This window comes from Psittacula echo, assembly GCF_963264785.1.
Source record: "Psittacula echo genome assembly, chromosome: 27".
In the NCBI taxonomy this organism is placed as follows: domain Eukaryota; kingdom Metazoa; phylum Chordata; class Aves; order Psittaciformes; family Psittacidae; genus Psittacula; species Psittacula echo.
In genome coordinates, this window is record NC_137762.1 from 2,390,877 (window position 1) to 2,411,281 (window position 20,405).

At 44.4% G+C, this 20,405-nt stretch overlaps 1 protein-coding gene across 4 annotated transcripts; it reads right to left on the reverse strand.

Moving 5' to 3' along the window:
• Positions 1-222: 222 nt before the first annotated feature.
• Positions 223-18,151, reverse strand: CERS5 (ceramide synthase 5). 4 transcript variants are annotated; one of them, XR_013958560.1, is made up of 11 exons: positions 17,921-18,135; positions 12,293-12,398; positions 10,120-10,250; positions 8,919-8,976; positions 8,278-8,328; positions 7,482-7,574; positions 6,631-6,759; positions 6,238-6,344; positions 4,310-4,466; positions 3,170-3,267; positions 1,384-1,513 (listed from the first exon to the last, which is right to left on the reverse strand). XR_013958560.1 is itself a non-coding variant. In XM_080635532.1 (10 exons), exons 1-10 carry the CDS (start codon positions 18,118-18,120, stop codon positions 1,361-1,363), a joined length of 1,185 nt encoding a protein of 394 aa, XP_080491658.1. In that variant the 5' UTR covers positions 18,121-18,151; the 3' UTR covers positions 223-1,360. The 4 variants fall into 4 exon arrangements, 3 of the variants coding, with proteins under 3 accessions (XP_080491658.1, XP_080491657.1, XP_080491656.1); XM_080635532.1 differs by lacking the exon at positions 3,170-3,267 and having other exon boundaries at positions 223-1,513; positions 17,921-18,151; XM_080635531.1 differs by lacking the exons at positions 3,170-3,267; positions 17,921-18,135 and adding an exon at positions 9,316-9,373 and having other exon boundaries at positions 223-1,513; positions 12,293-12,392.
• Between the last annotated feature and the right edge of the window lie 2,254 nt (positions 18,152-20,405).

Below are 20,405 nucleotides of genomic sequence, written 5' to 3' on the forward strand. Positions count from 1 at the left end.
ATAGCGACACCCCAAAATGGTGCTCTGCGTGCCTATAATGGTGTGCTGACAGCCCAAAATGGTGCTGTGTGTGCCCAAAATGGCATGATGAGCCCCAAAACCAGGTATCTGTGAGTCTTAAAAGGCTGCTTCTCAACCTCAGGCAGTAGAGCAGCTGCTCAGCATCCCAGCGAAAGGACAGACCCCATCCTTGATTTTAGGTCTCGCATTGAACCACATCAATGACCCCATTCCTGAAGCATCTTTTAATCGGAGATAAGAGTAAACAATGGTATAAAATGGTAACAACTCAAGAAGATTCCAAACTTCTGCTCATGATTGACACAGGTCTTCCATTGCCCCCAAGTACCATTAAGTGAAAAAAAAAAAAGACCAAAAAGCAAAGCCTGTGGTGGGGCTGCCTTTCCAGCCCAAGGATTCCTCCATAACAGTTGCAAAATCAGAGCAGCAACATTGACTTCTGGCTCAAGAGTACAGCCAAGCAGGTCCAAACCATCTGATTCTGGAGAAACACAGCCCACCAGTACTGGTCCAGCCTCAAGTCCCAGCTTAGCCAACCGTGTCCAGTAGGTCTAGAAAAGTCTTCAAAACCACCAGTTGCAACAGAAAAGACATGAATTTAAAAGGCAGGTATTGTGACAGTTGTCTCAGACGCAATGAACAACCCCCTTCCCCATTGCAGAAGGCTGTAGTCAAGACTTCAGAGGGGCTTGCAGCACCAAAGTAGGCAGCAAACGCTGGCCTGGTCCCTCATGACAGCAGGGAGCTAAGTGACAACCTTCACATAGAGCACCCTGATGGCAAGTTAGAACGTTTCTGGTGTAGCCTGGTCCAGTTCAAAGCTGGGCTGGAGTCCAGAGTGCTCTCAGCAGGGCTGAGAATGAATGTACCCAAGCCACAGCCACAGTAGCTTGGACATGGAACCACAGGACCTCACGTTCTCCATGCTCTGAAGTGGCTTCTGGAGTGCATCAGGGAGATAATGCAGAACCTGTGCCAGAGCAAACCATCACCCCTCCTGTGGTCAGCAGCCAACCAAGTCCAAACTCGTTCCACCTTGAGTTGATCCTAGTAAAAACCAGTTTGTCACAAAAGACACCTCTGCAGATATCGATGGGTGTAAGATTTAAGTATAAAATGGCTTGACGTGAAATCTGCAGCTTCGTTTTTGCCCTAAGTCATTGGCTTTATCCCTTTGGTTTTGCAAAGCCTCTGACTGGTCTGGATTGTGCTCATTTCAGATTTGCTGGAGGTTTCTGGGGAAGGGGTATCTTGATTAAAGATCACTTGGGAATGTGGAGCTCAACACATCTAGATATTTAAAGACAAGTTCGTGTTTGCTCAAGGCCAACCCACAGCCTTACTCATCTTCTGTCCACTGCCCACCAGCCACATGGCCATTAACGCAGTTGGAGCCATTACTTGAAGTGCTGAAAACTCCTTTTGTGCTGTTGGAAGTCACCTCCTCCTCTTCAGAGCTGCTCTCCACATCACTGCGGTCATCTTTGGATACCTGAGCATTTCAAAAGGAAATTGGGCAGTGGCAGGGGGGGAAAGGGAGGACGAAAAATTCACAGGAAACAGTAGTTAGAAAGTTGCATCCATGTGATGAAACAGCTTCAGTTACACTGAACATTTGATCCTGAATCACTTCAAGCTCACAAGAGGGAATCCCATACAGAATGCAGGACACACACATGGAAAGGGACAATTTGGAAACAGGAGTCCCATGTTCCAAATACTCTACATCTGTGGAAGCACTTTCCAGATCAGAGGACACTACTTGGCTGTTCTTGTTCATTCTAGATGGGTTAAAGGCCACTTTTCCAACCAACACACTTGTTTTGAATCACCCAGCTTCTCACAGGATAATCATGAGTTCTGTGATGCCCAAAGCCCATGGACCTATACAGCACTTTGAGAGAGAACATTCTGTCCTAGAGGGAGTGGCTTTGAGACTTTAAAAATTAACCAGCTGTATTTATCACATCACTGTTTGCACATAGTGCCTCCCATTCTCACAGCTTATGGTTCATACATGAGAACTCATTTACAAGCAGAAGCCAGTTTTGTAGCCCACTGTCCAAACAAAGACAACTATCCCTCTCATCAAACAGCTGCTCAGGAACAGAAGGAGCATCTCAGCCCTGAGATCTAGATCTGCTTTGCAGAGTTATGCCTTCAGTTAAAAGACTGACCTCAAACCCAGCTGAATTTCCTCTGCATGTGGGGTTTTGAACCTTCTGAAGCAAACCCAGGCACACTCTGGTGCCAGCAGCTGTGAATGCCGCAGGAGGGCACTGTACCAGCACAGAGCCAACACACCAGAAGGTGAACGAAGAGATCATAAGCCCGGCCCCAACTGCAAACAAGCACTTTGGTTGGTGGCAGGGAGCCAGAGCCATAAACATAAAGCACCAGTGCTCAGCAGCGAGTGGTGAGCAGCCTGTGCTTTGCATACCCCAAGGCAGGTTCTTCACACTTTTGCAGCTAATAGCCCTCATTTACTTAATACGTGAAGCACTTAGTCCTTTCCAAGGGTTTCACTCTACTCTGCCCTAAGTCAGGGCTAGGGCTTTTGAACAGCAGCAGGCAGGAAGTTTTTGAACTCAAAGGAAGATGTGGAGGAAAGCCAGGTAAAGTTAATGATCTCCAGGATTGGTTCTGACAGCCCTGTTGGATGTCCTGCCTTCTGCCTCTTGCCAGAACTTCTGCCATCTTTCCCCGTTCTCCTGCTAGGCTGGAAGTTCAAAGGGTCACTGGAAGGAAGCTGAAATCCCTGGGCACTTTCCCCATTAATTGGGGGACAAGTGACTGCTTTACTCCTTTTAGCAAAAAGCACTGCATTTCTCCTGTGCTCTTCCACTCAGCACAGTGTTCACGAGACAGGTATCAGAGTCTCTGTGGGCGTAGAAAAGCAGAAAGGTGAAGGTCATGCAACCAGCTGAAGGCAGGTAAGAACAAACCCCAGGACACTGCTTTGACCTTTGGAAAAAGCTAAATTTTAGCATAACTATGAGAACCAGCACTCTATCAGCCAGGGAGAGAAGCTTTTTAAGAGAAGGTATCAGCCATTTAAGCCCCAAGACCACGTCTTTGCTTTTGTCTTAGCCTGGAAACAGCCACAGACGCATTTCAGCGAACAACCAGAAGCACAGATCACACTTACATGCAAAGGATGAAACTGTCCAGCTCCAATCTGGCACAGAGAAAAGGAGAAAAGAATGAAGAAGACAGAGCTTAGAGTCCTTTCACTGGCTAGGTCACCTGGACAGGAGAGAAGCAAAGAAGGGAAAAAGATGTAGACTTCAGGCTACAGAAACAGGCAGAAAATAAGACATTTGCAGTAGCAGCTATGGAGAGCAGATATAATGATTATGTACATACTGCCTCAGATTATGTATATACTGCCTCAGACAACTACCATATATTTTTCAAGCTTACATTCCATGTATAGGGGCAGCTAAGAAGTGAAACCAAGCAGAGTCATCAGAGAAACTCAGATCAAAATACCAAGGATGTGATTAAAAGAAAAGCAAGGCATTTGTGCTAGGAGATTGGCTGTTGCTCTCTGGTAGCTGCAACGGAAGTGGCTTCTCTTGATGTTTAGGCTGGGTGTGAAACTAGTTTCCAGCCTGGCTTGCTCCGTTTCATGCTACTTCAGCTGCAGTCACCTTTTTGCGTGGCAACTGAGGTTGCTGCTGAAAGTCAGCATTGTTCACTCCTGGGGCAGTGTGTGTTGTGAATCAGCTGCTGTAGTTTCACCTTCCCTCTCCCTAAAATTCTCAAAACAACTTAGAATTGGAATACTCAGGACTAAATGCACATCAGCCCAGTGACAACCAGCAAACCACAGCATTTCTGATAACCCTTTCTCCTCTGCATGCTGTAGCTCAATGCCTGGCCTGCCCTGACAGCCAGAACCTGCCTTAGTGCTAAGAAGTGGAAGATGCAGAACTCCTATTATATCCCAAGAACCAGCTGAAGTTGGAAAGCACCTTATATGGCTGTTCAAAAAAAGAGCCTACTATCACCTTTAAAACATCACTATCATTACAACATCTGAACATGCTAGAAAATGGTGGTGTTTCCCTGCATGACCAGAACAGAGGAACACATTCTCTTGGTATACACCTGGCAATTCAAATCTGCAGAGCACCCAAGGTAAAAACCTCCTGTTCTACAAAGCATTCCTGATGCAAGTCCCTCAAGAACCAGCACCAGCCCTCACTGAAGGGCCCAGTTCCTCATGATAGCTTTGAGAGGGCTCATAGGAAAGAGGTCCCAAGCCAGTGGCCAGCAATCTTACCTTTCCCCGCACGAGGGCCTTGTAGGCAGTGCGAATGATGAGATAAGACCAGATGATATGCAGGATCTGCAAAGTCACCAAGAGCCCATTGAAGAGCCACCACGAAGGGTATGGACCAATCAACTCCCAGCTTTCAAATAGGGTTGTATTCAAAATCCTAAAAGAGATCCAGAAACGCATTACACATGGGCTGTGCTGGGAACATGGCTCTCCATAAAGATGCCTGACCAGATGCACACCAGTTTGTAGCTCATTTAAGCACCTGCTGCTTTGCCTTTGCTCCTGTCAGGGCAGTGATGCAGCTTTTCTCTTGCCAGAGTTAGGAGACAGACTAAAGCTAATTAGAAACAGTTGAACTGAGCAACAAACACGGGAGATGTGAGTGTTCTGCAATCTGGTCACACATCCAGATCTGCTGCCAGTTTCCTTCTCCAAAGCATGAGCATTTATAATAACCTTACAGGAAGTGATGTCAAGCTGCACTGGTCATCAAAACAACTGTTAACACGTTCATACCTGGGCAGTCTTCACCCATATTTAAAGATCAGGAAAGGATTTTGTTCCCAGTAAGCCTCCCTCCCTCCCTGTGTGCTGTTCTTTTCCCTCAGACGTTTATAGGTTGCTCCTGCCAAGCTGGAGAACTAGAAACTGCTTTATGGCCACAGCTTTGTGCTTTCTCTCATGACTTTTGTGCTCTTCTTGTAGCCAGGAATTCCTGCCAGTACTTAAGTAATTTAATCAACACTTTAGATTTTATGAAGTAAAGGGGTATGGAGAAACCTCTAAAGATGTCATTAATTTCACATTGCTTTTAACATCTCACAAGAAAAACAAACCTTGCAGAGAGGAACCCAAGTCCCTAAAATGCTGCTATCGAAGCTTCTAACTCGTAGCCAGTTTATGGATGACGTAAATGCAATTCCAGAGAACTGACGAAGTTTTATACTACTAATCAGGGAAGGGAATATCCTCAAGTGGAATAGCACAGGGTCTGCAGCACTGCTGCAAGCCTGCCAGGTTCCTCTGCAAAGCTGAGGGATTACATTACAGCCAGTGGAAAATATATTAAAGATTTACAGGACTGCTGAGCAATAGCACGATGCAAAAGCATCACCTCATGACAGACAACAGCTATAACAACAATGGCAATATCTCATCTGTCACTGGAAGGAGCTTATGAAGATGGAAGCATTAAAGCTCCTCCTTATCCTGACTCCTTTGGTGCACTTACTGAAAAACAAGCAAGTGCTTTTATTGCAACCCTGATATCAAAGTGTATTGTTTCTGCCTACCATCAAGGCATCCAAAAAGAATGGGAACGCAAGCTGCCCAGTGCCTAGGAAAAAAATACATGCAGTAAACCTGAAAGAAACTGAGTAGTAATCAGGTGTAACCAAATTTTCACCACACTCTTTCAACAGAATCAAGAAATGAGTAAGAGCTCAGCAACAGAACCACCTCACCAAGCCTAACCCATCGTGATGAAACAGAATCTCATTACAGGATGATTTACCCTAAGCCATTTAGCTAGGGTTTTACCTCCCAAGAAACCTAAGACCTATTTCAGGCTCTGCACAGTCATGGCACAAGGACAGGACATGAGTGTTGTAAGAATCAGAGCCCTGGGTGACATGGTCTAGGGTGAGGTGTCCCTGCTCATGGCTGGGGGGTTGGAACTGGATGATCTTAAGGTCCTTTCCAACCCAAACCATTCTATGATTGGGATTCTAGTTGCTTTTCACACTCCCTCAGTTGAGAGGTTTCTTCACACTCCTAAGTTGAACATACTGCTCCAAACAGTACATGGGTCGTCTGCACCTTTAGGCTGCCTTAAGGGACAGGCAGAATGCTTGCAAGAAGTCTAAACACAAAGGCTTTGCTTGAAGGATTGGAAGAACAAACAAGACCTTCCAGCTCCAGGTGCTTACCAGAATGGATAAATGCCCAACCGTGTAACAATGAATACGACACCAAAGAGCATGAAGAAAGCATCACACAGACGTTGGTACTTGGCATAATTGGCTAGCTTTGCAGCCTAAAAGACACAAGAAACAGGAGAATATGATTCCTTTTGTACAAGTCATGTAATTACCAGGCCGTAGAGCTTGAAAATCCTTCAAGCTATCCCATTTGTCAGGGGTTTGGAATATTTAGGGATTATTCTCAGCACTAAACCAGTCAGGAGGTAAAGCTGACAAGGCAGGATCAGCAGCACAAGTTTTATGCCATATTTAATGCAGCTTATCAAGAATGGCAAAGTCAGCTTGCTCCCCTGAGAGCACACTGGCATCATGTATGCAAAGAGCCGAAAGGCAACTCACCTCTAAAAGGAAATCTGATGCATCATGGAGACACAGCACCAGAGTCCCAACCCGCACCATATTATTCATGTAAGAGAATGTAATAAGTCCAATTGTGGCCAAATGATGGACAAACATGATCAGGAAGTCCTGGAAACAGAAGAAAAATGAGTTGGGCTGACAAACAAATACAAATGTTTGGAACAGAGCCACAAAACTAACTGGGGTCAGAGGATTACTTTAGGTCAGACTCATTCCACTTTACATAAAGCACAGCTCATCACACAACATCAACCACCAACTCTAAAGGTTCCAGAAAGGTCTCTCGCAGCATTTGTGCTCCTGTGAAGTCAGAACTCTGCATGCACAGGCACAAGGATAAATATGCCTGCAGATCCCACTGAAAAGAGTGACAGGACAACGTACGGCCCTTAGTTTTGGCTTCACAGTCGATTTGATTCCAGTAATCACAACCAGTCACCACTTTGCTACACACATTTATTGCTGCTTTAGTGTTTGCCATTTCCTCACCCAGCTCAGCAAGGTATGCTTTGAGCATCTCATTTTCATGCTTTCTTGCCAGCCTTCTAATTAAATCTTTCTGCAATGATCTGGTAACTTTTGATTGGGAACTCCTGAGTGATTCTGTTCTTTCCCCTGGAAGGTAAAAGGGACTCTCAAGGCTATACCAGGTTGCATAGCAGCCTTGCTCCTCCCTTCTTCCCAGGCCTGGGTAGCAATTACAGAAGGAGGTAGGCTACACAAGGATGTAAATGAAGAAGAAAATACAGCGATCACTATGCTTTAACTTCACTTCTTTGTTAGTCCTACCTACTTAGCAAAGAGGTTAGTGCAATTTTGCTTAATCTCACCTTCCGTTTAATGTCTGTAAACTGAGAAAACATGAGAGACCAATAGAAGGCCAGCTCCAAGATATAGTAATAATAAAGCCTGGATGTTAGAGGCTGGAAAACAAAGATAGCACAGTTAGAAGATAAAGTACTTCAAAATTTACATTAAAATTGACTTTTTCCTTCCCATCCCACTCTGTTCCTCCAGAATGCTGAGGCGTAACTTAAAAGATCCAGAATGAAGGTTTAGTGAAAACCAGCTTAAGCACACTTACTCTAGGCTTAGTCACATCAACATGCTTGTGTGTTTGAGCTTTGCTCAAATGGAGCAAGATTCCCTTGTCAATATTTACAACTCATACTCCAGCTTCCTGGATTAGGCAAACAGGGCACTGAAACAGACTTGCTGACCTCTATACAATCATATTTGCTGCATCATGAAAACAACACTGTACATAAGTTACCAGTGTAATTTTAATGCCTTTTATTCTTCCACTTTTAATTATCTCAGCACCAGGTAAACATAAAACGAATATGAACAGAGTCAGTTGTAGCTGAGGAAGCACTGCTGTTGACAAAGTAACCAGGATCTGAAGACATAACAAGTAAATGCCATCTCCGCACCTTTCAAAAGGGATGGCCATTCACTCACTAGAAAGCTGACTAGGTTGCAGCCTCCACCCCACAGAATAAAGAGCAGCACTCAAACCTACTGAGTTTTAATCTGCTTTCAGTGGAGTTTCAATTCAATCATTAAAGAAAAAAAAAACCTGTAATTGTGCAGCAATTTGGGATCTACTCAGTGTTTCTCTCCTACCTGAAAAGGGTAGCTGTACCAGCACTGTCGCGTGTCCCAAAACCAGGGTGCCTAAAGGGAAAAAGATAAGTTACTATTCTACTGGGCTTTTCTTTCCTATTATCCATGGCAGTTGACCACTGCAGTATTGTTTCACTGAATTTTAATCTTGGTTTCACCACTCAGGCTTAGATTTATTCCAGAACACCCTAGGGATGTAAAATATTCTTTCTGAAGTCAAAGGCAAGTCAAACTGCAGTGGCAATTCAAAGAATAATCATACAGCTCTAATAACAATAAAGACCCAAAATGATGAAACTGTTTCCCTTCCGGAGGGAGATGAGGAAATACGAAAGCAGCTCTCCATAGCAAAAATACCTACCCAGTTCTATCCCATATTGGGGTAGCAGGACATTTTGTCAACATTTCCATAATGACAGAGCTGTACAGAAGCCTTCCTGTAAAGAAGGTCCTTAAACAGAAACCCCAGATCTCACATGAGGGACATAACGATGACAATCACTACTAATTCCCCCTTGTTTAAAGCTGGGTGCAAGCACAGAAGTAATGCAGGTAGTAAAACCCCTCAGCTTCAGCAGGGCAGGCATAGCCCAGCTGCATGTCACACAGGACAGCAACAGGGGGGTGAGAGAGCAACTCACCGTCCAGAGAAATCTGATTCCATAAAAAAATATACATAAATAAAATGTAAATCTCCACCTGGAAAAAGAAGCAAAAATTGCATTTATGAAATAGAAATAGCTTCTGGTTAACACTTAGAACAAAAACTGGAACAATTGTGAAAAACACCCCCCAATTCTGACATCTGAAAAGCTTTTACCCACCAAATGGTAATGCTTCATTTGTCAACACTTCATGTAAGGATAAACCTATTTAAGAGCTTTCACACCGCATGAGTTTGTATCAACAGCCAAGCTTGAAATAAAGCTCAGAGTGAACATGCATCATTCATATCTTTAATATGCAATAACGAGATAACAACAAGGTAAGTCACTGTTATCCAGAAGGTATCCTAATATATGTATTTGTCCCTCTTACCTTGTGGCTTTAAGTAGACAAAACCATACTGGGGGAAGAATTAATATGAAGAAAGTTACTGGAAAGGAAAGAAACCAGCACAGAAGAAATAAGTCAGGAAAAAAATATTCAGATGCTACTACACTAACAGAGGTCACGGCAAGCATTCAGAAAGAAACAAAGAACAAAAGAATGAACTGAAATGGAAAGAACAGGAATGCAAGAACTGTCTCTATAAAAGTATATACATCCTTGTGGAAGCCATAAGGTCATTCTGTCTGAGAGCAAACATTAGTCTACAACATAACTGTGCAGACAGCAGATTTATTTTCAGTGTAATTACTCAAACTGTGCATACATGCACACGTGTGCACTAAAGTGTATTAAGGAGCTCATCATAGAACCACAGAACGGTTTGGGGTGGAAAGGACCTTAAGTTCATCCAGTTCCAACCCCCTGCATGGGCAGGAATACCTTCCACTAGAGCAGGTTGCTCCAAGCCCTGTCCAACTTGGCCTTGAACACTGCCAGGGATAGAGCATTTACCACTTCTTTGGGCAACCTGTTCCCACTATCTAAAGCTCCTCATTGACAGGAGTAACTCCTGTACACGTGTTCTGGTCCCTCATGCACATATACAAAGCATTTGAGAATACTGAATTCTAAAAAGCCCTCCTAACTTCTTTCATTTGCTTATACAAGAATTTATCTTCCAGCAGCCAACCCCAGTTTAAATGAGGGGCTGACCACAGTTCCAGTGAGAAAAGAGAACATACAGCCAGAGCTTTACGATGAAGCCACATCTTGGCCTCTGCACAAACATACATGCTCTCACAAAATTTAGTGAGCGTGGTGGGTTTGTCCTGGTTCCTCCGGTGACGAAACCAGCGCTGGATCTTCCGAACATCCCAGTCTAGCTGCTTTGACAGGCCTTCTAACCTCCTTCCATCTGGAGACTGAAGGAAAATGGAACAAGTGTCATTTCTCCTACTTCTTAATCTCCTTTCAGCCCAAGATCCCCTCTGTGCTATGACAGAAACGAAACACATAGAACACATGCAGTAGGAAGGCACTAGTATGGACTAGAAGTAAGAACCAGTTGCCACATATGTTCATTCAAGTTTAACCTCCATAAGCCACTAATTACTTAATTATTCAGAATGCTTTTGGTTTAATATTTCATCATCTGACAGCACATCACAACAAAGAATGCAATTGTTCTGCTTCTTAGTTTGGGGGGAGCAGCTTTTAAAATGTCCTGTCCTACCTGTTAGAACCTGCCCATCAATTCAAATAGTTCAGAACTCAGGACTACATCTAAGGGTTCCTACTCACTGTAAGTTTAGGGATACTGTAAAGGAAGAGCAGGTCTAGCACACTAGTTTTGTCTATATTCCAAAGGGGCATCATAGAGATGATGTTATTTCCACTATCAAAGTTTATGAATAAAATTAAATCTGAATACTGAAATATCTGTACAATAAAAAAATATATCACTGTTCTCTGGCTGGAAACTACTGGCAGTTTAGTGGTTTGAATAATGACATAAATGGATTTATAAGAGATAAAGTGAACGAAACCTGATAACTACCTCTAAAATGGGCCAGGGGTGAGATAAGCCATGTTAGTGTCAGACCAGTGTCCTTTTAACAAGCTCTGCCAGGGAGCTCTTACAACTGAAAGACGATAAACACATTTTACTACTTGAGTTACACACAAATCCAAGAAGTATGCAGAACGCTGATTCAACAGTCACCAGACTGTTCAACTGGAAAGCAGAATCATTGGATTTTCAGTACTGAGACCATGACTTCCCTGTAATTCCATTACAACCAGATCTCTCTGCACTTTACTTGGTTTTAACAGTTTGGGCTACTTGACACTTCCACACTGCAACTGAACCTCCCTCAAAGGAGAATTTACAGAGCTCCAGTTTCAGAACAGCAATGGAACCTTTCCCCTGCATCAATGCTACCCTACATTCTGATTGTGTATACTGGTACAGTTAAACACAGCTCTGTTTTCATTAAGCCAGATGAATTCTGCAGTGTGTGTCCTCATGGGTTCTCTAAACATTAATTGCAAGGACAGAAAAAGTCCTCCCCACAAAAGGCATCAGATCATAAGGACTTTTCAGTTCACACATCAACCCAAATACCTCAAAACTTCAATGAGGCGAGCTTTAGAAAGGTCTCTATAGAATTTCCCTTCCATTCACTGAGCACTTTATCTGCTCCACTCAGGAGGAAGTTCAGCATCCCCAAATCAGAACGTAAACCCTTCCATTTCACTATCTTTAATGAAAATCTCTTATGCTGCCTGCATGGATTTTGCTGTCAGCATTCAACAGAGTACAGACAGTGTGGAACTGTGGAATTCTGAAGTGAAGGAGCACTGTCAGCTTAAGCAAAAGGCCATGAAACAATCAAAAGAAACACCTCCCATCAATATTAAATGTCCTACCCTTTATCACAGCACACTCCCATGCCTGAATATTTTCCATAACTGCCTTCCACTGTGACAGCTATTGTCCAATTCCACAGTAGATGGCAAAAAATAAGAGGAAAGCATTCACAAAAGTGGCCAATAAAACCAGCAAATGAGCAGATCTCAAGGGAGAGTTGCACTTTTCGAACAGAAAGTGAAAGATCTTGGGAAATTTTTTGTTAAACTGAGAATTACCACTTGTTACAGAAATTACCATTTGGCCAAAAGCACGAACTAAAGGAAGGAGCCTCACAGCTTTCTAAAAAGGAGAACATCTTTATATTCAAAAGATATTCTTCTGTGCACGAAAGCAGAGGTCAGCTATAAAGAGATTTATGTGGCTCCGAGAAGGACACGCTAAAGGCAAAGTAAAATAAGGAAGAGCAGCCTCATTGTGCATGCACAGTGTGAAATGCATTTCTCTCTAATTAGAAAAGTAGAAGCAAAAAGCTTCCCCCCCCTCCCTTACTTACAGGGCTCCATTTCTAGCAGAATTTGAAGCATGACTCACCTTAGTGATGGATGTAAACACTTTCTCTAAAATTGCATTGGGCTGGGCTCTGTGAGGTCCACTGTCCTGAATGCCAAGGTTTATGGCACATGGCTTGGCAATAAACCTGAAAGAGGTCCAAAGAAAGAGCGAGATTAAACCCAGGCATCCATTTCCCTCCTCTGCCTCAGTCACAGGGACCTTGACTTGTGACCCACTGCAAAACCTATCCTAAAAGCTTTTGAAAAGCTCCACTCACTTTGCTTAAAGAAACTTAAGAGGTGAAGCAAGATCTTTCATTAGTCCAAATGGTAATTGCAGACAGTACACACATCTAAAAGGAAAATTAAATCTTAATGTCCTTGGCTTGCAAGGACCAGAACGTGTTCTCCAGGGTGATTCTCGTTACTCAGAGATATAAGAGTAGATCACTGATAGGAGTCCTCAGCAAACTAAGCAGGAGCCTTGTAGCACCAGGAACAAAATGCCTTATTTCTAGAATGTGCCTTGGAGTCAACACAGCTCAGAGAAAAAGGGAAGTTCCAAGTGGCACAGTTCCTGAAAGACCCACGTTTTTGGTTGGTTTTGCTTTTGGTTTTCCTTTGGGAAAAATAAAGTGGCTGTTTCCTTTGGAAGAGTGAGGAAGACCTAAGAAGTCAGCCTGAGAGACCCAAGATCTCAGTATCTCTCTCAGTCCTGTGTGCACCATGTACTCCAAAAGCTGATCTAACACTCTCTGAATTTTGTAGCACAGATTCTGAAAACAAGCCTGGGGTTTGCAACTAAAATTGATATATATATCAAAAACCTCGTAGTATTTGCTATACCTTTGTGTCAGGAGGGGCACACGATTCTAAGGAATGCGTTACCTGAACACAAGGATTTTCTCTCTTGGTGGTGGGCAAGAAAGGGGGGGTTGTTTCAATGAGTCTGAGAGAAAGAGAGCACAAAGAACCTGTTTCTCAAAGCTGATTTTGAAAAGGACCCAACACTGGCATCATTAAATCTATTTTGCTTCTAAACAGAGATCGTTTCAGAGAACTCGAGACAACAAATTACACACGTGTTCCATTTAGCAGACTCCGAGTGCCATCAAGCAAAAAATGCTGCTTTTCCCAACCACTACATTTGTCACCATTTCTCCTTGTGTTTAAGAAGAGAGATTAAATGATTCTATGATTCTCAAATTTAGGAGGATCACATCCGTGCATTCCAACAGCAGTCATTCCTGGGAGTACATTCTTAGTACTTGGGTAACAAATAGCCAAGAACAGACACAGGTTGTGGGGTTTTCCCCTTGGGAAATTACAAGCAGCTCGTGACTAATCCTAAAGAAACACCCCCTGCTCTCAGAAAACACTAAACAAGTAACAGCCACTGCAGCCCCAGTGCTAACAGCCACCCTCCTGCCCCATTTCTTCCTATGTCCTGTTCATTTCAACAGTCATAGCTTTAAAAAAACCCCATATATCTATACAAAACAAAAAGGAAAGAGTAATTTCCTTTTAGCTTGGCTCAAAAGGCTCACTGCTTCCTCTATAACCTTGACCACCAGTCAGAAGTCATGCTCTGATGTTATGAAACATTTGGCTAGACCCCATAAAAGCAGATATCTTTATACTCTTCTTTCCTACAGGATATACCACAACAACAACAAAGTACACATGTGCTATTACAGGATGCCAAGTATTTTTACTTCATTCACTCCAACACAGCTCTTTAAAAAACCCCAAAACTGGCCTGAAGATGCTCAGTTTGGGGCAGTTTCCTCACATAAAAGAGAAAACCTGAAAAATCTAAAAATCAATTGATTTATTACTCGGGAGAGTTTTAAGAACAAGTAAAGAAGAGAAGGGATGGTTAAGAAAGCTCATAGTGATCCAGACAAAGTTTTGGCACTATCCTAGAACTCAAAACCTGAAGCATCAAGGAAAGAAGAAAGAGCATCTCCTCAGGAAAAACAACGAAGGAATAATTCAGTTTGGGGATGAAAGACTGGGGGAACCACTGAAACCTCAAAACTTGGCATTAAGCTGTTGTTGAGTAGAAGCTTCCTTCACTAGCAGGTTTAAGGGGAAAAATACATGAATCAAGAGTAAGCCACATGCTACAGATACAGCCCAGGACTTGCATTACTCAGTCAAGCATACAGGTGACCAAAAAGCAAACCAAAGACCCCTGCAAACACTTCTGGGTACACAGCAGCAACCAGACGTCAACACAAGCAAAGGGAGAAGTGACAACAATGGAAGCAAAGGGAGGTAGTCCCAGCCCCAGAAACAGGAAGGAAAAAGGATGGCAGCCCTGGATTTCACTACTTTTAAGGAAGTCTAACTCAACACCACAATGTAGCTTCTCTAACTCCACAAGCAATGGCTTCATGCAATGGAACTGCAAATGATACAAGAAGGACACCTGAAAAGCCACACAAGGTGCTTTCACCTGGACTGGGCATGGGTCACACTCAGGAGTGCCCTGAACAGCCACCATTCAATTGCTTTGACCCTGCCGGTGTAATATGAAGTGAATCCTGTTGTCAGTCAGAAAAGCATCAAGATCACATGCCATTTCCTTTAGGTGTCCGTTAAGGAAAACTCACACTTAAAACCTCTGTGGCATCTTGTATTTCTGGATGCAGAATGGGGTTTCAGATGTGCAAGTTTGCGCTGTGTCCCACAGAGAAAAAAGTCTGCATAGCTAGAGCAGTTAAAGCACCAAAACGAAGGACCTCCATCCCTGGGGATAGTCAAACCTGAAGAGCACAAGACCAGGAGCAACCTGCCTTGACTAACACTGGCCTTGCTTCGAGGAGAGGACTGAACAAGGTGACCTCCAGAGGTCCCTTTTAATCTAAATTATTTTATGATTCCACTAAAATTGTAACTGCAGCAACTATTCCCAAGGTCAATCTGCTGCCACACCTTCCCTGCAAGGAATTATCATCACTTACATACTCACGTTACACTTCTCTGAACAGGTATCTGCTCACTGGCTTATTGTTGCTCCTACCAAGCCATCTTTTTCATGCTAGTTATTAAGACAGACTGATTTTGAAACAAAACAACACTTTTCAAGTACTCATAACAAATGCATCTCAGGCATGTTGTACTTCACAAACCCAAGGGCAGAATCCTTCGTTAGGGAACATTCAGCTCCCTATTACAGCTCTGAAAAGGAAGAACAATCTGTGAAATAGTAAGTTTTATAAAGTGAGAGTTCACCTTTCCATAATCTCTCAGCTTCACTGTGCTGAGATTAAATCACCTCATTCCACAACCGTCCCTAATTTTCCAAGCAGTACTAATGAAGTAACATCTGAAAATCACTTTTTTCTCTCCCCAGCTTGAGCACACACTGCAGATCCTCCCTCAGACCTGTCAAGTAACAAGTATATCTGTTACTGATGGGCATTCCAGTGTAATTATAAACACATCAGATCAATACCAGGCTCCAGGTTTTTACAGATACCTGGGAATTATCGGGGGGGGGGGGGGGGTTTGTGCCTGCAGTGGAACAAGATGCACAAGGAGAAATAACAGTGAGTATAAGCCCTTCTTTATCTTGCCTGCGCAAAAATCCGCCCCCCTACCACTAAGTCAGGACTCTGCCTTCCTCTACGAGTCATATACTGCCCACACAGAGTCAGCCTAATTAATATTTTACCAACAGCATGATGTAAAGTTACTCCATAGGAGCATTTGCTAAGAGAAATAGGTGCCAGTGTTACAAGCATCACTGTCACAAGAGCACCGACTTCCTCACACTGAAGATCTACAGCAAAAGAAGAGAGAACAGAAAGAAATGAAGCTAAAACAAAAGAGCTGCACAAGTACAGAATTCAAATTCTGAGTCATCAAGTCCAACTGTCAAATGTGTGTCAAGGAAGACATTTGACACAATCATGCCCAAAGCCTCAATCAGGATAGATGCACAACAGGATTTTATTAAGACCAATTTGAACTAACATGCTCAGAGTGGCAGGAGGAAAGAGAGAAGCATTTCTTAGAGAATACTGTCTTTTAAACTAAATACACTAGAAACTGCCCTGGCTGCTGCTCTCACTTCAGGGTACCACTGTGGAGACGCACTAGAGCAAACACAGCTGAAATAAAGGAACAACCCTGGCAGGAACCAGGCCACAGTCTCAAGGTTTTACTGGGTAGCAGAGAACTTCATTTGTCATTTGACTCATCCCTAAATGAACACATTTCACAAAGGAGGTAGACATCATCAGGATAAATTAACTGCTCCCAGGAGGACTATGTTACTAGGTGCGGTAGGATGCACTGCATCTCTCCTAACAGCTCATACTGCAAAGAAAGGAGAATCTTCTGCACATCTTCCCCAGACTAAGACACCTGAACTAAACAGAGCTTGGGAAGTGAGAGCTTCCTACACTATCCCTTTCAGGGGTATCATTTTGTCTCACAACTTCCTTTCCTTGTCTGCTGACAAGCATGAACATTTGGCCAAGACCAGCAGCACACACCAAGCCAAGATGAGATTTTGGCACTGCCACGTGTGTGCCTGGAGCCTCTGCATTGGTTTGAGCTGCCAGTGGTTTTCTGAAGTTGTTTGGGTGGTTTTTGGAGGACAGAAAGATAAGATGGAGGGAAAAAGCAGGCCTCTCACATTTCTCTCCTGCTCTGCTGACCTGCTCTGTTTTCCTCTACAGTTCACATATCTTTTTACTGCACCCCAGGCCCCTCTGCCTGTTTAACTTCTGAGAGCTCAAGAAAATTCACATTTCTTACAGAAAACCCACAAACCCAAACCAACTCAATACCTTCTCACTTTAGCCCTGGAATCCTTTTCACGCTTTGAAATACTTCAGTGCTTTCAATGTAGAAATCAATCTTTAATGAAGTGCTTGAACAAAGTGTCTTGGTCTGCTTCACCTAACAATTAGCATCTCTGCCACCCACAGAGCCTGCCCTGCGTGTGGCTGTGAGAGATACACATCGCAGGGAGGATAAACCTCTGCCCCAGGGAAGAGTTAATACCATGTTTATGGATACTCAAGTAAATGAACATAGTACGAAATTACACCTGTTTATGGGCAGATATATGGATGTGCTACACCTCCATCATGCCCGAGAAGCCGAGGATCCACAAACTGTTTAATAATATACTAGGCCACGGGAACAAGTCCTATTTCCTCATCCAGGAACTCAAAAGGATACAACAAAAGCAACCCAAGCAAACCAGCCGCAGAGCAGCAGCCGCCAGCTCTCTCACCCAGGAGAAGGAAGAAAAGTGAATTCCAGAGATTTTCCTTGCACTACCTCAGCATAAGGTACCCCTAGCACTGGGAGAGCCTCGAAGGATGCAAAGCCAAGGAAGAGGGGAGCCCGGCGGGCTCGTGTATGTCGCGACAGACACAGCGAGGCTCTCGGGATAGGTTTTCCTGCGTTACACAATATCCTCTTTCCACGCAAAAAGACACCCCGCGTGCGGAGACCCCGCCACGGCCTCCGCGCTGCCTGAGGGGCGAGCGGGGCTCCCCTCGCCAGCGGCCTGGCCCGGGGCCGCTCCATAGCCCGCTGCTAAGAGACACCGGCGGGCTCGCTCCCGGGGCGGGAACGAGCAGCGCCCCGGCAGCCTCAGAGCCCCGCGGTATCCCCGCGGCGGAGGCGGTCCCGCACTCACCTCTCGAAGAGCAGCCGCACAGCGAAGATGCCGAGCGCCAGCGGGAAGGCGGAGAGGACGTGGCCCGCCCGCGGGTACTGCAGCCCGCTGCCCGGCGGGCCCGGCTCCCCGGCCAGGTCCGCCCACGTCACGTTGTGCGGCAGCCAGAACCGTTCATTCCAGAACCAGGCCCGCAGCGAAGCCGCCGCGGCCGCCGCCATCTTCCGCCGCCTACCGCCTGCCTCCCTCCCGGCGGCCGCAGCTGAGGCGGCCACTGCATCCCACAGCGGGGCGGGGCCGTGCGCCAGCACCGCACCGCCCCTCCCGGCGGGCAGCACGCATGCGCAGGGAGGACGCGGCTTTACCTGGCCACGCCCCCCGCCGTGGACCGTTAGTCTGGAGCAGGGGGAGTGTGGGGGTTGTGTGCGCGCTCCCGGCTCGCTGAGGGGACGCAGCGTTAAGGCGGCTCGAAAGGCGCTTTCGAACCCCTGGAGAGAGGTTTCCGCGACCCGACACGAGTCGTTCTGCCTGAATAAAGCCCTCAAGACAGTGTTTAATGCGGCCTAAACCCCGAAGGGAGGCCCCGGCTGAGGCAGGCGCCGAGCACAGCCCCAGCGCTGTGAAGGCGCAAGTAGATAAATCACCTCCCCGCACCTCCGATTCCTCAGGCGGGCTCATATCAGCTCTGAAAGCTCCCAGTGCTGCCAGCAGGACAGTGCAATTTCTCATGTGGAGAGTGAATGGTAAGATAGAATGATTAGCTTTACTAATAGCTATGTGGTTTAACAAAATTTAAGCACAAGAGGTACACTGGCTGGCAAAGTTTAAGATACTCCTTATAGCATTTAAAACATTCATAAAAATCTGTGTTTTAGCTTGTCAGTCTTGTGATGAGGGTTATTGAGTAACAATTGGGCAAGCTTTTCAATTAGGTTCTCAAGCTCCATCTCCATAAGGGTGGCCAGCATCAGCTTCCTTGTGCACTGTAGCAAATGATCCATCGTTCATATAATAGCTCTTTTGGCCTTTGTCCAGTTGAGAGCAAATTAAACGGCCCATTAAGCACTCAAATACTATGATAACTAATAGATTCGGGGGCAGGCTCGTTCATGATTCACTTTTCTTTAATCAAGGACTTTACTTAAAAGTACCACTTGTGCTAATTTCTCCTCCACGATGTTCAGCCAGTGAGTGATGAGCACGGGTCCTTGTATCTCAGACTCACAGCTGCCTCAGATTTAACCAGGACTAATGATTTACACCATTAAAGTCTCTGGTAACTGCAGCCAGTGTTGCTTTAGGATTATGCAGCTGGGAATGCATTGTAAAATTCAATTGCGGTTCCTAAGAAACTACTTGTTTCTTAGGAACATATCCAATAAATCCAAGCCCATAAATATTCTTCCCTTCCTTTTCAAATACACTTAGCACAATTTCCAGCCAGAACGATCTCCAATTGCTTAGTAATCTGAGGAAACCTGATACCAAATGCATTTTGTTAGGAAGAGATAAAAGATGACAGAAAGCAGCATATGCTTGCACAGCAGCTTTCTCAGTTTCGCAATACCTCCATCTGTACAAATCAAGTCTTACTTCTCTCTTAAGAAGAAAGAAAAATTAGCAGTATGTTGTACACCTTATGATGTGAAATTGCTGCTATGTTCCACCTAGACAGGAGGCTGCGTCTCCCTTCTCTCTCCCTCCTTCCCCTATATAGATGTCGTACACACATGCATTTTCTCATGCTGCTGCAGGACACTTCTAGGTCTTAGTCTCTGTCTCTCCCAACCAAACCCACCTGAAGCTTAAGTGAAGATGACTCCAATACAAAACAGCTTATAGGAAGGAGGAAGAAAAAATCCTCAATTGTCCTCAGGTACCATGTCAGAGAACCACCCAAACCCAGAAATGGAAGTGTAAAATACCTGCACCTTCTTATTTCTTTTGCCCATCCTGTTCTAATCCCTCTTCCATAGGCTGCTGCATGCGAGAACACGGTCTGCCTGTTTGGCTGCGAACAGGAAAAAAGCGAACGCACAGTGTCACCTAGTGGCACCACAAAAACTACTGCCTGGTCTCCAGCTTCCAGTTAGAACACCGGGATTTCACCCAGCTTCTCCCATGGTCTTTTTTAAATGCCACCTCTTAATGAATCGAGTATGAATCCAGTCTTCAGGCTTAAATTTTCATGGAAATGACCAAACTTTATTGAAGGTTTTGTAGTTAGCAGGACTGTTAAGAAAGCAGAATATTTTACACCTCAAGTATAGTAAAGAGCTAATTCTCATGAGAATACAGTACAAATATAAGCTAATATAAAAGGGCATCCTCCCTCCACTGTTCAAGATTTCATTATTTGTGAAATAAATGAAGTCAAGTTTAAAAATATACTAAGCTTCAATGCCAGCAATCAAAGTTGCACTGTTCAGATGGGTTTATTCCAGAGATTTCTCCCAATGCAGCATAATTTCACAGCCGTAATGAAAAGATTTATGGCAGCTTGATA